The 15992-nt window shown below is 53.9% G+C and overlaps 2 protein-coding genes across 3 annotated transcripts in view; one reads left to right on the forward strand and one right to left on the reverse strand.

The window, feature by feature from the left end:
- GNAO1 (G protein subunit alpha o1) overlaps window positions 1–4104 on the forward strand; it is a 171071-nt gene extending 166967 nt beyond the window's left edge. The window contains exons 7-8 of the mRNA XM_081215488.1: window positions 679–832; window positions 3913–4104. Of these exons, the coding sequence (XP_081071614.1) occupies window positions 679–832; window positions 3913–4100 (342 nt within the window). The 3' untranslated portion in view covers window positions 4101–4104. The remainder of the gene's footprint in view (window positions 1–678; window positions 833–3912) is intronic.
- Window positions 4105–9929: 5825 nt separating this feature from the next.
- Window positions 9930–15992, reverse strand: part of AMFR (autocrine motility factor receptor) — a 40181-nt gene continuing 34118 nt past the window's right edge. For both annotated transcript variants that reach the window (XM_081215485.1, XM_081215484.1), the window contains exons 12-14: window positions 14655–14738; window positions 11237–11421; window positions 9930–10436 (exon numbers count right to left, since the gene is read on the reverse strand). In XM_081215485.1, the coding sequence (XP_081071611.1) occupies window positions 10289–10436; window positions 11237–11421; window positions 14655–14738 (417 nt within the window). In that variant the 3' untranslated portion in view covers window positions 9930–10288. The remainder of the gene's footprint in view (window positions 10437–11236; window positions 11422–14654; window positions 14739–15992) is intronic.

Genomic DNA, 15992 nt, shown 5'->3' on the forward strand with positions numbered 1-15992 from the left:
AAAGCTCCTCGCGTGACCAGTCGTGGTTGAGCTTGACCCAGCCCGAGGGGGTACGGCCAGAGCCCCAGGCACTCCTGCAGGCAGCCCGGGCAGGAGCGTCTCCCCAGGCAGCAGCCCCTGAGGATGCCTGCAGGAGTCTGGCGTGACTTCCCCTCAGACCACAGGAGGGGCCTAGAGGCCCTCACCGCTCCCAGAGGACACCCCGACCCACAGGTTAGGCCCAACAGGACAGGTCTGGACAGGAAGAGCCAAAGCGCAGCTCTCAGGCTCCCGTCCAACAACCCCCACCCCCCGCCAACACGCACGTGCACGCACACGCACGCGCACGCACGGAGACCTTCCCGTGGCTGGAGACTGCGGACGGGAGAGCTCGGTCACCCCGTCCTCAGCCTCACTCAGGGAGCCCAGGTTGGCTCCAGTCCAGTCTCTGCCACCGGCCTTGAGACAGGGGTGCAGGTTGCTCTGAACACTGGAAATGCGAAGCTCCATGCTGTGCGAGAACGTTCTGTCAGCCTTCGGAGGAGCTGAGGAGCCGTGGGGGCCCAGGAGCCCTGCGTGAGCTGCCGAGTAGCCCAGTTCCTCCCTCTCAAGCCTAACTTCCGTCTTCTCTTTCCCTGTCTCCGTGTCTGTCCCTCTCGCTGTCTGTCTGGCTCTCTCCCTCCCCGCCTGGGCCTGCAGAACCGCATGCACGAGTCTCTCATGCTCTTCGACTCCATCTGTAACAACAAGTTCTTCATCGATACCTCCATCATTCTCTTCCTCAACAAGAAAGATCTCTTTGGTGAGAAGATCAAGAAGTCACCTCTGACCATCTGCTTTCCTGAGTACACAGGTACGTGTCGCGCGGACCTGCCAGGGACCTGTGTCTCCCCTGCGGGCACGGGCACCCCTGCAGGCATCTGGCAGAGGGTAGAGGAAGAGGCGAGCGGGTGACCAGGTCTGGTGCCCTGGGCGTGGTGGGGAATGGACCCTCGTGACGCGTGTGGGTTGTGAGCAGGCGACTCCGGAGAGACGTGGCAGGATCAGGAGGCAGCACAGGCGCACAGCTTCCCCCTCTCCTTCCGTCCTGGTCCGCTGCCTCCCCGGTCACCCCCCCTCAACCCCTGCCCGGGCCGCCTCAGCCCCGCCTGCTTTCTCTGCTCCTGCTTCGGTAGCCCTGCCCGTGCCAGCAGAGCAGTTCCCCCGCCCCACGCCGTCGGGCCTCCTCTCCCCACCTCCACCCGCATCCCGCCTGCTCTTTCCCGCTCTTCTCTGCCCCTGTGCTTTTCCCCCAGTCAAAACACCCCTACTTCCTGCAGGCCTTCTCCATCTCTGCTTGCCTCTCTTCCGCCTTCTCCAGGGCTGTTCCTCTCCTTCTGGCTCCAGGGAGTGTCCCACCCCGCCATGGGAAGCTGTCTCTGGCAGCTGACGGAGGCTGGCTGTGTAGGGTGGCCCGGCTCTGGGCTGCTGCTGAAGGCTAGGGCAGCGCTGACAGGAGGCCAGAGCCCAGCCTTTGTCGCTCTGGGGACTGGGAAGCTTCTAGAGGCCCCTGGGGCGTGGCAGTAGAGAATGTGTCACAGGTGGGCTCAGTCTGGAACCCACTCCCTGACAGCCCCAGTGAAAGATCAGGGCTTAGGCTCAGCTCCCAGGGCGACATGGGTCCCCAAACCCAGCCAGATTCCAGAAGAGATGGTTGCTGGCCCCTCCGCCCTCCTCCACTCCTGGGGGTGGGGGGGAGCCTGCCCTCACCCTTGGGTGTGGAGGGCGCATTGGCTTGTTCTGAGCGCAGTCTGTCTCCACTGTGTGAATCTGCCAGCTTCCCGCCCTCCCCAGGGTGCAGAGAGGGAGACAGGGCAGGCTGTCGGGGCTGACGGGCGTCAGGAGCATGGTGCAGGCAGGCCGGCAGACAGGCAGGCCAAAGCAGCTTCTGGACCCAGACTCTGCAACTTGGGACAAGTTAATCGCCTGCGCCTTGTTTGTCATCCGGGCACCACAGCAGATAATGATGCCCACCGCTTGCGGGGCTGGGGGTGGGGGAATGAACGGAGAGAACGGTGCCTGGTGCCAGGTCTGCACCATAGCTGCCATCACTGCCCTCGTACCATCCAGAGGATGGAAACCAAGCAAGAGGGATTGGCCGTGGAGGAGGCGCCCTCTGCGGGCGGGGTGGAGCGAGTCCATGTGGGCATGGGACAGGCCAGGGAGGGCCCTGCCTGTGGGCGGAGCCAGACGTTAGCCCCCTTGGCAGCCACCTCTCCCAGCCTCAGCAGAGGCCCTTCAGGACTAATTCGGCTCGGGTCTTTAGATAAAGTTGCGATGACCGGATGGGGCTCGGAAATCTGCAGGCTCCAGCAGTGCCACCTCAGGGGGCTGGCCTGAGCCTAGGGCTCTTCCTTGTCCCCAGGGACCTGGCCTCACTGGAGCCCGATTTGGGACGTGGCCCAAGGTGCGGTCAGTTTCACTGTCGTGTTGTATGGGGCGCTGGATGCACCCAGGGAAAGTCGGTCTGAGTTTGGGAAACATCTGAGTTCTTCAGGGCCTCCAGAGGGATCCAGTTTGAGTTCAGAGAACATGCTGGATGACAAATGGTCACGAGTGTGGTGGCCCCCGGGGGTACCTAGGCCTGTGGGGACAAAACAGGCTGGAGGGGCTGGGGCGTGCAGGTAGCTGTCTGGACGTCCAGGGGGAGCTCTGCGGGGCCGCCAGGCCGTGTAAGGGCGCGGACTGAGCAGACGCTGAGAAGGTGGGAAGTGGACGTCCCCAGAGTTACTCCTGGGCACTTTTCACCTCCGTGGGTGCCGTCTTAGCACCCTCTGGGCAAGAAGCTCCTTGATGGAGTCCACTGTGGGGTTGTGTCTAGTCTGCGAGCTGCCACTAACTTGATGGCTTCACCTTGTTGGTGGCCAGCCAACGGTGGCGTGGAGGAGGCTCTGCCCCGTGGGCTGTCAGAGCCGCTCTCCACCCTGTCCCCACCCACTCCGTGGCCCTGACCCCTCAAACTTGCTTATCTGGCTGCAGACACCTTCCAGCACCCAAGCCCCAGCCCCAGCCCCCGTGGCTCACACCCAGCCGTTGGAGGATGGCGCAGGCGGTGGTGGGGGCATGGCCCACCCCCTCAGTATAAGACTGTGTCATTTCCATGCTGGCTACATCCCAGGGGCACTGCAGGAAATGGGGCAGCCTAACTTGGATGGGCTTTTAGGCAGTTCTCTGTTGGTCCACGTTTTATGATAATTGAAAACTACAGGATAGAGCCACAGGGTTTGGGTTGCAGCTGGTGGGCAAACTGTCCTTACATCATGCACAGATACCCCCACCAGACCCCGGCCAGGATCGAGGGAACACTCAAGGAATTGCGGGGGGGGGGGCAGCGGGGCTCCAGTTGGCATTACAACACTGCCAGCCCCTTAAACGGCCGACCTGGGGGTTCCCAATGCCCCCTGTCCTGGCCACTCACCCAAGAACGGGGACGGCTTAGAGACAGTCCCAGCCCTTCTCATTAAGAAGGAGCATCCAGGAAGGAGTGTAGGCGCTGCGCCCCCACCCCCACCCCCCCGCACACCCAGGGCCACCACCCCGCCGGGAACTCGTGCATCAGAAGCAGGACCGGTTTAGACCAGGGGTGAGTGTTGTGAATGGCAGACTGGCCAGCCTCAGTGTGCTCATCTAGAAAGCAAAAGGGACAGCCTGTGGCCACTGTCCGCCCAGGGCTCCTAGCGGGGGGACCCTGTGTGAACACAGAAGGAAAGACCTGGGAAAGTCAGAAGCCAGGCCAGTGCTCAGCCGCATGTGGTTTTCAGTGTAAGATGCGACTCCACCTTGGAGAAGGGCCCCAGGCAGCCTCCTGGAGAAGATCACGGCCCACATCTTCAGCCCACCCACCCCCTCTCACCAGGGCCTCCCCCCGCCCCGTTCTGCTCTGTTTCGTTACAGGCCCCAACACCTATGAAGATGCCGCCGCCTACATCCAAGCACAATTTGAAAGCAAAAACCGCTCACCCAACAAAGAAATTTATTGTCACATGACTTGTGCCACAGACACGAATAATATCCAGGTGGTATTCGACGCCGTCACTGACATCATCATTGCCAACAACCTCCGGGGCTGCGGCTTGTACTGACCTCTTGTCCTGTATAGCGACCTATTTGGTAATGATTCCAGCATTCACAGAAAAGCTTGCACACATACACACACACACCCCACTAACAAACAAATGCAAGTTGGTAAATTAACTTTAAAAAGGCGTAACAAACCTTATATATAGATAGACAAATAAATATATATTGTTTTTTTTAGTTTGTACTGGAAGGAGCTTCAGACAGAACTGACCGACATTCCATTGATCATCAAGGTTTTCCTGGGACAGCACTTGAGCATGCACTTACGTGCACGCACACACACACGCGCACGCGCGCGTCACGATGGCAGTCCTGATTTGGGAGTCCATCCTTTTAAGAACAGCCATGTGATTTTACACTCTGAGACCCACTTCTGTGAGCAGGGAGAGGGCAAGGAAAGGCCTGGCCTTGTCCCGCCTTTTCCTCTGCATCCACCCGCTGAGGCTGTGTGCTGTCAGTTGTCCTGCTCTTGTGCGAATTCCAAAACCCTTTGAAAAATGGCCAACATCCCAAATGTCTCCCTGCCCTATACTCCCAACAGAAAAATCTTATTAAGGATGCTTCTCTTTTGGGTGGTAGAGGTGGTTAATTTCAAGAAGTTAGAAGAATCATTGCTCCGACCAATCCACTGTCTGTCTCCTGAGTTTTCTTTATTCATGTGAACAAGGCAAGAGTCAGAGAAAAGGGAGACTCCGGCTGCTTTCTGCAGGCAGCTGATGGGAGGGGCCGTGCAAAGCACAAGGTCACCTGCAGAGATGAAGCTGCTCCTCCCTCCAAAAGGGCTCCCCCTCCAAGAGGGCGGGAGAAAGAAGGGGAGTGATGTGGAGAAGGGGCAGGAGTGGCTGAGGGGAGGGCGGATCTGCAGACCTGGCTGCGTCAGGGTCCCGAGGGGTGAGGCCTCCCAGGAGGCCCGGGCTAGGCCTCCCCTGGATTCCTGAGCCCCCTGCGATGCTGCCCCATCTTGCCCCACCTCAACGTTATTAAACATGTTGGAGGGTTGGTTGGTTGGTTGGTTGGTGTTTTAAAGCCAGGAAAATGGTCAGACTGGACCCCTTATCTCTCTCTCTACAGACTGCTTCACGGACTCTTTGCTGTTGACGTTGATCTCCTGGTAGCATGACCTTTTGGCCTTTGTAAGACACACAGCCTTTCTGTATCAAGCCCCTGTCTAACCTACAACCCAGAGTGACTGACGGCTGTGTATTTCTGTAGAATGCTGTAGAATCCGGTTTTAGTTGAGTCTTTACATCTAGAATTTGAAAGGAAAAGAACATTTCCCATGTGCTTTGTAGCTTTAAAAAAAAAAAAAGATAAAGGAAAACTCAGCATCTCATCCATCTTTTTTTCTTTCTGAAATAAACATCCACAGCTGCACCCGTGCCCACCCCATCCCACCTGCAGAGGTGCCGCCTGTCCGCACCCGGGGCGCTAGTTCCCGGGAGTGTGCTCAGGCCATGCTTTCCAGACGCGGCCTCACCGTCCACAGTCCTCCCCGTGCCCAGGCCCGAGCCACTCCAACCACCACACGCTCACTCCAGGTTTGCATAGAAAAAGCACAGCTCTCACGGGCCAGTAGCTGCCCCAAAAGAAAGAATATGGAACATATATATATATATATATATATATATATATATATAAATAGAGCCCTATAGGAAACAATTTCCCCCCAGCTCCCTTTCTACAGAGTACCTTTATCATTTTTTTTTTTTAGTTTTAGATTTTGTTTTTATTTTTGTCCTGATGAGCACTATGTATTACATACCAGATCAGCTTTCATAGTCTTTGGGAACCGGGTTGTGGTTTTTCCCGCTGACATTTCGCTTCTCCGTCTCTCAGATGGATGCTCCCTTTGTGTGTGTGCGCCCCTCCACCTTTTCCTTTGTTTCAGTGACCTGTGTTCGCTCTTTCTCATGTGGGGATGTTTGTGCTGCAGATAAAAACAAAAATTTTTAAATACCACAAGATGGAAAACAAAAAAATTTTAAAAAAAGATGGAATGTAATGTTTACAGGAAAGCCACAGTTCTCATGATCAGTCCAATGTCATTTCTACTTTGACTAGTATCCAAACTCCTTCACGGTTTCACTTTTAAGACAATATTTGCTGAAGACCAGTCACAGCCATTTCAGATAAAGAGGCAAAAACACAAAACACAAAAAATTTTAAATGCAGAAAAAAAAAACGGGGAAAAAAAAGCCCACGGGTCTTTCTAAGCCTTTCTATTCCCAATCGGTGAGGTTTCTGTGATATCTTACACACTGCCAGTCTACTTCTCTGACTAATGGAAAATTCATGTGTAGCTCAATAAAGAGAATGTTTGTCTGTATTCCTGAGTCTCGCCCTCGGGCTTCATTCTGACAGGAAAAAGAAGGGGGATTTGACTGGGCCACAGATGCTGGGAGGCTGGTGGGTAGGGCTGTAGGTGCCGGATAAGGAGCCCCCGCACCGCGCCCCCCCCCGCCCCCGCCATCAAGGGGAGCCGGCTGAGCGCAGCCACCTTGGGGCAGGGCGGGCAGAGGAATGGGTCGCTGAGGCCTGCAGGTGCCCTCTTCCTCCCAGCTCCATCATCTCCTCATGCTCAGCTGGTTTGGTTTTCGAGAGTAGGATGGAATGGAGCATTGGAAAGGGGGGGAGGGCAGGTAATCCCAAATCTCCTGCTAATACGGGATCCTGTACCCAGTCGCTCCACCACAGCAGAATGGGTGGCCCCAAGAATGAGGCCAAATTGCCCCGGCCCTCTGTACCCAAGGGGTCACATGCACTCACTTGGACACCTTTAAAAGCCTCTCCTGTTGCACCTGGATGCCAGAAGTCCCCAGCAGGCTGAGCACACACAGAGCAGCTGAGCACAGCCTGGAGTACGGAATCTGGTTCTCAATTCCTCCAAGTGGCAGGTCTCACTACTTCTCCACTGGGTTGCCAGGTTTCTACCGCAGTTAGTTGCACATCAGTTGAGACTGAGACCTGGAGGTAACACAGCTCATCAAAATCCTTGCATCATGTCCATGGATCACTTACTAGCCAAGTAGTCAAGTGCTCCACCTAGGAGACGGCGGGGTCTGGGCAAGGGCAGTTAATTGGAATCCTCCGCACACCAACAGCCCAGGAAGGCCTCTCCTTGGCAATTCCAGTGGCCTTTTGAATCTAGTGAGGATGGAAAGTGGGGGTTGACACTGCTGCAGAGACCGTGGTGTAACAAGAGGCTAGTCCCCTCCTGTTACAAAGAACGGATCCAGGAGCTCCTCAGCCAGGACAAGCCTGCTGGTGAGCCAGCCAGGCCCACCCCTCCCCCAGTGCTGCTCCCACCAGCTCCCCTCGCCCCAACTTATCTGCAGAGGGAGGCTCACAGCCATCTCTGTTGATGGGAAGCCTGCGCTCCTGGCCACAGCTTGACTTCAGGACACTGTTCTGGGGGGATGCAGATGAAAGGCTGAAGGATGCCGTGACTTCTACATATGGCGTACCTGAACTCTAAAAAAAAAATGAGCCATAGAATAACAGTTCTTGCATATGAATTTTGTAGATAAAAACAACGGAAGTTTCTTTGCCTTATCTTCCTTAAAATGGGATCCAGAAGCATTTTCTTGGGAAAGGGTGCAGGGAAAGACCAATTAGATGAGACATGTGGGGGCAGAGCCTACACATCATAGTCTCTAGACACTCCACAAGCGACTCTAAGGTGCAGTCAGGGGCGCCGAGAGATGGAGGCGTTGAGGTGACGGAGAGCCTTCAGGGCAGGCAGACGCTGTTCCCTGACCAGCTCAGCAGCAGGGCCACGGCTCCTCCTGCATGCGAGGCCCTGCTCCACAGAGCTCTCTCCACTTCCTCCCCGTAGTGGGGAAAGGCGCGCCCAGAGAGGACCACGTCTGCTGGCTAAAGATAAAAAAGCATACTGTCTGCACAGCTCAAGTGGGAAACCAGGTCCAAGTGGCCACCTGGGCACCCAGGATTTATATCAACACAAGAAAAACATCCACAAGGACCATCAATCTCTACAGTATATAAAAGCCTCAAAATTAGGGGGAGAAAAAAAAAACAAAGCGAGAACCCAAGATGTCAGCAGAGCCAAAAGAAAACGGAGGGAGTAAGGGAGAGCACTTCCAAAAGAGCCCAGAGAGGGCAAGGGCACCTCCACCACCATTCACAGAGCACCCACTCAGTTTACAAACGCGAACCAGCAGCCTGGCCTCCGCTTTGGGCTACGTGGCGGAGCACGAGGACAGGCTCCCTTCCTGGAGACCGCCAGCACAGTGAAGGGGCCATGGGATGGGGACCACCTGATGGAACGGGACACTGGTCTAGCCTCCTGCCCTTGCCCTTGGCATCTGTCCCAGATGGCCTCAAGAAGTGACAAAAGCCAAGAGAGACAATACAATTAGTGCCCAGAACCCTTACTATCCAGGTGTAAAATCTAAGGGTGAATTTAGGACTTCTCTTTTGGGGTCATTTTAAAGGCATGGCTCCACTTTGATCACTGTCATACTGCTGTATTCCAATGTCTCAGGTCCCTCTAAAATTGACTCCAAAACATTTTCTCTTTTCACACATCTGAAACATAAGAACACATGGAATTGGTATCATCTTTAAATGTGCACAACATGCACACATACATAAGGACGAAAAAACCCTCCAACTAAAACGGAACACACAAAATCAAAACGCATTCTAATTTCCGCACCTCTGAAAAAAACTGCCTTAGCTCCCAGCCACACACAACACACTAGGAGAGTTTGCTTTTTATTATCATTATTATTGTTTTACAATAAAAACAAATAGCTATGCTCTCAGCAAAACCAATTTAAAAAGAAAAAAAATCACAGAAATTTACTAACAGCATTTCAAGATAAGGCTTTTGAAAGATGTATTGAAATAAATTATCTCAGCCTAAACATCACTCTATTTTCAGTTACTTCTCAACATTCTAAAAACTTTGTTATGTAAAATACATTTAACTTTGCCAATAATTTTAGATAATACTGGATTCTTCCCAGAAGGACTACCATAAAACTATGCTTTCAAACATTAAAAAAAAAACTTAATCCAGTAGGACATAAAACTGAACTAGGTAACCTATGATTGTATGTTTCAAATCCTTCAAGTTAAATGAGTCAAGGATTTGAAAAAGTTCAGACCTGGGTCTGCTCCAAGGCAGGTGGACTCAACATCTTACCTTTCTACGTTTAATTAAACCAACAGGAACACAGTTATGAAAATGAAGGGCTCCGGGGAAGAAAGATACAAAAGATGTCTTTTATTTCTTCAATAGAGCCCTCCAAAATTTACTCTCCCATCTTGTAAGGCCCACATTTTCTCCAAGGACCAAACCCACAGCCTTTGGCATTACCTAATTTACTTTAACAAGGAATTAAAACCATGAACCAAGGCTTGCTGCTTAACCCTTTCCCCGTGTCCGGGGGTATGGGGGGGGACAATGAAATGCAGAGAGAGGACAGACACACGGCGTGTACTCATGAGATATGGGAGCACCAGCGTTAACGGAAATAAAGCCAGCTTCGGATAGGGGGCTCAGAAAGCTAGTCCCGGATATACTGGGACACGATGGGTCACCTCCTCACACTACGTCCCTGGGCTTTCCTCTCCTCTCCTGCAGGTATCAAACCAAGCACTGTTCTTCCAAGATGCCCTGCCGGCCCAGGGGTCCAGGAGCCCATAGGTCTGGCCTCTGTGACATTCTGAATGCCTCCGCACCAAGAACAGCAGTGTGACAACATAAATTACCCAGTGGCGTGGAGTCAGGCTCAGGCTGTACACCTCCACACCGCTTTTTATGGATCCCGCCCCCTGCGCCTCCCGATTCCCCCCCAACCCCCCCACGCCCACTTCCTGCCACATTTGGAGCTAAAGACACCAGCATTTGTTATGACTTCTGCATAAAGCCGTCATGGAAGCGGCCCCCTTCAGGGTCTCTGGCTGCCCACTTCCTCTTGATCCTCCCCCACCCCTACGAAGTCCAGTCAACGCAGAAGAGATCATGCTTAGAGTTAAAATGTGCAATGTTTCTAAAGGGAAGAGAAATGTCACATAGAAGGTATTACAAAAACGGATTAAATCTGTCAGCTGTCCACACACTATTAAGACCACGTGCTTTACACGGTGCAATGCAGTTGAGCCCACTCCTTCACTCAGCAGGCAGAGCTGGGGACAGGCCTCTTCGGCTCGGGAGGAGGCGCTAGGAGCTCTGCTGCTTCTGAAGTCTCCGCTCCGCAGCAGCAGCCAGCATCCTTCGACGCAGGGTCATGGGGTCAGAGGTCGTGCCTTCCGAGGGGAGACAGCTGTCCGAGGCTGAGTCATCTTCAGAACTTCTGTTCAAGAAACGCCTACAAAAAACAAAGGACTTGAGGGATCAGGGAAGCTCTGGAACATGCACACACACAGAAACATACAATGTGCTTCTCTAATTCCCCCACTTTCCCGGCACCGTCATGAAGCTGTCACTCAGCACCACCCCGTGAAAGAGATACCTGTCCCTGAACAGAGGGGCAGAAGTTCTCCGCATCAGGCGGCCGCTCAGCTCCTCGCTCTCCTCCGGCTACCCCCTCCCCACTTACACACACAGCGCGAAGTCCCCACTCACAAGGCCTGCGCTGGGCATGGAACCCACCCACGGGAACAGAACACCAGCCCCGTCCCCGAGAGTTTAAGTAACGAGTGCCTGCGCAGCGACAGAACATTCCTGCTCCGGCGGCTTCCGCCTGGGGCTGGGGGTCGGCGCTTCGAGGCCGGATGCACGCAGAGTGGCCAAGATGGAGGACTCAAGAGCTGGACATCAGGCCAGTGTTAGCCTCTCTAGGCCTCAGTTTCTTCAGCTTTAAGTCTGTCTAATGGGTATAATTACCATGCTTCCTCTTAGAGTTAAGGGAGTTAGAGTAATTAACATAAAGGGTCTAGAACACACTGGCACAGAAGTGCTAACCGCGTAAGGGTGGCGGAGAGCATCCGCAAGGAGATGCCGGCAGCACCAGCTGGAGGTTACTACTTGGGCTCAGTGTTACCAGATCCTCAGGTTTTTCAACAGAGATTTGAAACCTGAAGTTTTAGCTGACAGGTGATAGGTTTTCAGCGCTGGCATCCATGACAAGGGCCTTCAGGCCCGGCGGGGGCTGCGGAACCCGCTCACCTCCGTGCCTGCTGCAGGAGGTCGTCCTTGCGCTGCACCAGCATGCGCTGTCTCTCGTCAGCGGACTTGGAGAAGCGGCTCCCTCGGGCCTCAAAGTCCTCCCCTTCACTGGGCTCCGCTTCCAGCTCGCCGAAGTCTAGTGCCTCCTCCAGCCGAGGACTGAGGTCCAGCGGCATCCGCTCGGTCTGGACACGCAGGAAGCAAGGGACCGCCGTGAGCATGGGCTTGCCCTGCCAGGCAGATTCCCCATCTGACTGGTGCCCCAAATAATGCTCTTCTGGATCCCAAAGGAGGCAGGCTGCCCGGCAGGGAACCGCGGGCACACGTGTAACGGCAGACATGGGCTCCTGAAGGGCAGGACCTGACTCACATGGCATGTTCAACGTTACCGAATAAGTGAATGATTACCAGTATGAAAACAGAAGCACCTCAAAACTGTACTCTCAGAAGATAACAAAGTTAACTGCTTATTTGCATTCTGGGAATTTTCTGTTCAATGCTACTTATTGCTCTAAAATTTAAACAAGTCTTATCACATATACTGCACAAATTTTATACCCTCACTTGACTCTGAGGACAGTTAGGCAGATAAAAAATGGTAAATTCTGGGCTTCCCTGGTGGCACAGTGGTTGAGAGTCTGCCTGCCGATGCAGGGGACACGGGTTCACGCCCCAGTCCGGGAAGATCGCACATACCGCAGAGCGGCTGGGCCCGTGAGCCATGGCCGCTGAGTCTGCGCGTGGGAGCCTGTGCTCCACAACGGGAGAGGCCACAACAGTGAGAGGCCCGCATACGGCAAAAAAAAAAAAAAAAGGTAAATTCTAAGTATCTTTGTTAAAACCGATATAATATCATGTGGTTCCTCGCGTAACAGGATATAATAATGGGACTCTCTCTGTTCTGGCTGCAGCTGTGAAGGCCAACACAATGCCCAGGAGCCCCCAAAGGCTCAGGCAGCTGCCCGGCCCTGCTCATGCTCCCAGACTCAGGCCCAGACCCAGGCTGGCCAGCGTCAGCCCAGCACCCACCTCCAGGCGACAGCAGAGTCGAGGAGGAAGAGGCTGAGAGGCTATTTTTAAGAGTCCTTGGTGTGCGCGCTTTTCTCTCACCCACCCTGGCCACTTCTCCTTGCCCTCAGCCAAGCGAGTGAGGGACTTCAAGAGAACCATGTGGGGACTTTCCTGGTGGCGCAGTGGTTAAGAATCTGCCTGCCAATGCAGGGGACACGGGTTCAAGCCCTGGTCTGGGAACTAAGATCCCACATGCTGCGGAGAAACTAAGCCCGTGCGCCACAAATACTGAGCCTGTGCTCTAGAGCCCGCGAGCTGCAACTACTGAAGCCCGCGCCACAACTACTGAAGCCCGCATGCCTAGACCCCATGCTCCGCAACAAGAGAAGCCACTGCAATGAGAAACGCGCGCACCGCAATGAAGAGTAGCCCCCGCTCGCTGCAACTAGAGAGCGCCTGCGCTCAGCAAAGAAGACCCAATAGCCAAAAAATAAAAATTTTAAAAATTTAAAATAATAATAATAATAAAAAAGAGAACCATGTGGCCTGACTCATGTGCCCTAGAGTTTGGGGGACACAGAGACTGGTGGTGACTAACACGCCTGAGAAATCTAAGAGGAAGAAACTGGCTTGTAGCAGATTTTAAAAACGCTTCGCTGGGAGCCAGTTCAACTTCCACTGACTGTAAGGCACTGCTGTGTGTGTCCTGGGGGAGGGGATGTAGGTCCTGCGGGAGAACCAGCCTGAGGCTGTTGAAATTGACTTTGCCCAAGAGGACCACTGGGAGGGGTGAAGGGAGCCCCATGAAGGAAGGGGTGGTCATAAATAGCCAGCCCAAGTTCAAACTTAGTCGAGGTTTCTGGTACTAGACAGGACAGGGAGAGCTCTACAACAACAGCTGTAACACATATATATACAGATGTGCACATGCGTACACGTACACACACACACACACACACACAATGGGGTCACGTGGCCCATCTTAACCCTCTCTCCTCCTGAGTCCGACCCTAGAGGAAGTTAGAAAGAAGAGCTGGTGAGTGGAGGTGGAGGTGGTAGGAAGGGAATGGAAGGCCACCCTCAGGTCCCTGCCGGCCTCCAAGCCTGATTCACGTAGGCCTGAGCTTAGGCAGAGGGGAGACCCCGAATTAAGCAACGGGCAGATCTGATCTGATGACTGGGATAAACTGAGGTGTTTATTAACTGTTATCCAAGAACTTTTTATTTCCTGAGAATGGCCAAAAGTGTTATATAGCAAGCTTCTTTGTGAAACAAGTGCCTTCCTTCCACTATGTTAAAAAAATTCAGAAAGCTTCAGGCTCACTCTAACAGAGATGGGGAATCAGGACAGAAATCGAACGTGCTGTACCCACAAGGCCCCCAAGCCAGCCTAGTATCCAAATCTGAGCGAAGCCAGCTACGAAAACTGGAAACACAATGAGTCCCTTCTTCAGAAGCCAGATGCCATTTTACAAATGCTGCACGACCCAATTACAGATTTGGATACGAAAATTTTAACTCAGCAACAGATCTGAAGAATTCTTAGGAGTTTTTACTGTTTCCTATTTGCAGGGAAAGGTCCGTGAGGTGAAACAGCAGAGCCCTGACCGACGCTGGCAGAGAAGGCGGCACCATCCTCAGGCCCCAGCCCCCGTGTGGGGAGCCCCACGCGTCACACCAACAAGGAAACACAAAAATAGGGCTGCCTGAGGCTTCTTCAGTCTCTTAAGAAAACTTCTGGGAAGGACGGTAATTGAATAAGCAAATGGGAATTCCAGAAAAGGGACACGAACCGGAACCCCAGGCTGCGTGGGGCAGAGCATGGGGTGGGGCTGAGGCACCTCTGCCCTGGAAGCCAGACCCGGGAGCTCCCTCGGGTGCACGCAGCTACCCCGGGTCACCCAGCGTGGCTATCTAGGCAAACCTGGTTCCCAGGAGAACCACACTTCCCCCCACCCCAGGGGCCTCGTTTTTGTGAAATGCATGAAGTCCCTGCAAATGCTGAGCTGGACAGGCGAGGCGTGGGGGGAGAATAAGCTGAGGATTTGGGCCCTAGAGAGCGGAGCCCAGCGCAGTCACCCCAGGTCCCGGGCCCAGCCTCACGCTGCCCTGCCTAGTGCCGCCACTCAAGTCCACAGCGGCAGGGCCGGCCCGGCAGAGCATGACTCTTTTCTCCTCCAGGTCCTGAGGCCAGTCCCCAGGGAGGGGGCTGCAGGCCACGCCCAGGCACAGCAAGGTCTGTTACCCTTGGACACTGAGACGACGCTGGCATAGACGACGCTGGCACACGGCCTCCTCCCTACTCTCGCCCTCAGCCGTACAAACGTCAGAGGCAGGGTGCAGACCCCCGCCAGGTCCCCTGCTGCTCCCCATCCCAGACGCGCTCTCTCTAGTACGCAGGCCTTACCTGAGTGGAAGCTTCTCCGTCCTCCTGCTCGCCGTTTGGCCTCTCCACAGGACCGTTCAATGCAGGCCTAACGCTCTCTGACCGCTGAAAGAGGGAGAGCAGCACCGGCGGTGCAGAGCCGTTCTGAGCTCGGCGAACGGGCACGGGGGGACCTGGAGCATGGGGGAGCTACGACCCCAACCGTCTGAGGTCAGCAGACCCCACAGCATCGAAGACATGAGAGTGCTACTGAGCTTAAAGACACAGCAAAGGAGCCTGAGGCCTAAATCTGAGAGTCATCAGTGGGCCCACGTTTAACTTCCCTTTCAGTAACAGTAACTGCACAACAATAACGAAACCAACAGCAGTTAACACCGACAGGACACTTTGGAAAAGCACTGACACCATCATCGCATTCATCTCCTTAACATCCTGTGAACTAGGTACTGCTGTTCTCACTTTCATCCAGGCTGAAATCCTGGCCCACGCTGCAGACACCTCGGGGCCCTGCGCATGTCCCTGAAGGTCTGCCCGCTGCGTGCTGGCTGCCCAGTTTCTGTGTTTCATCGCCTGAGGACACACTCTGGCTGTGTGAAGGAACCTGGCCCCCACTGGAGGCAGCCCTCAACCAACAACTGATGGGAACTGGTGTATAAGCACCCCGGCTCCTCCCCCCTCAGGAGGAACAATGCATTCTACACTGGACCCCAGAGGCCTCCAGCGGGCTCAAGCTCTAGCTGCCCACGATGGTAACTGCTGGATAACAAACCCTTTATCCACTTCACAGCCCCACCTGCTGCCTGTGTTTCCTGGAATACTTCCCATGTTTCCTGGAACACCTCCCAAATTAACTACTGGCAACTGAATCCCTATCTCAGGGTCTGCTCCTGGGGAAACCCAAAGTCACAGCCAGGTCAAACAGGTAAGGACCACTGAGCCACCTCTAATACCTCAGCCCCTTTGACTCCCAAGTTGAGGCTCATTCCCTCTTCCAAGATTCTCACGCTTCAAGATTTTACTAACAGATTTCCATGTTTTTGCATACCTAAGTTGAGTAATTTCTTGGTATATGATTCCCTAATCACATATATCCTTTGGTCCTGCCAGAAAGCTTTCTTTAAAATGTCAATACTTTTGTACCCATCAAAGAGGTTACATGATGGGCCAGGAAAAAAAAAAAAAGTCAAAAATATAAGCCTCACATACAGATAGGAATTATACCCAGTGGAAAGCCATACCAATGTGCAAAGCCAGGGACAGAGGGCGATACCTCCTATAGCCGGGGTTAGCAAACTATAGCCTGTGGGCCAAGCACTCCAACAGTTTTTGTAAACAAAGTTTTACTGGAACACAGTCATG

This window comes from Mesoplodon bidens, assembly GCF_964165515.1.
Source record: "Mesoplodon bidens genome assembly, chromosome: 18".
NCBI lineage: Eukaryota > Metazoa > Chordata > Mammalia > Artiodactyla > Ziphiidae > Mesoplodon > Mesoplodon bidens.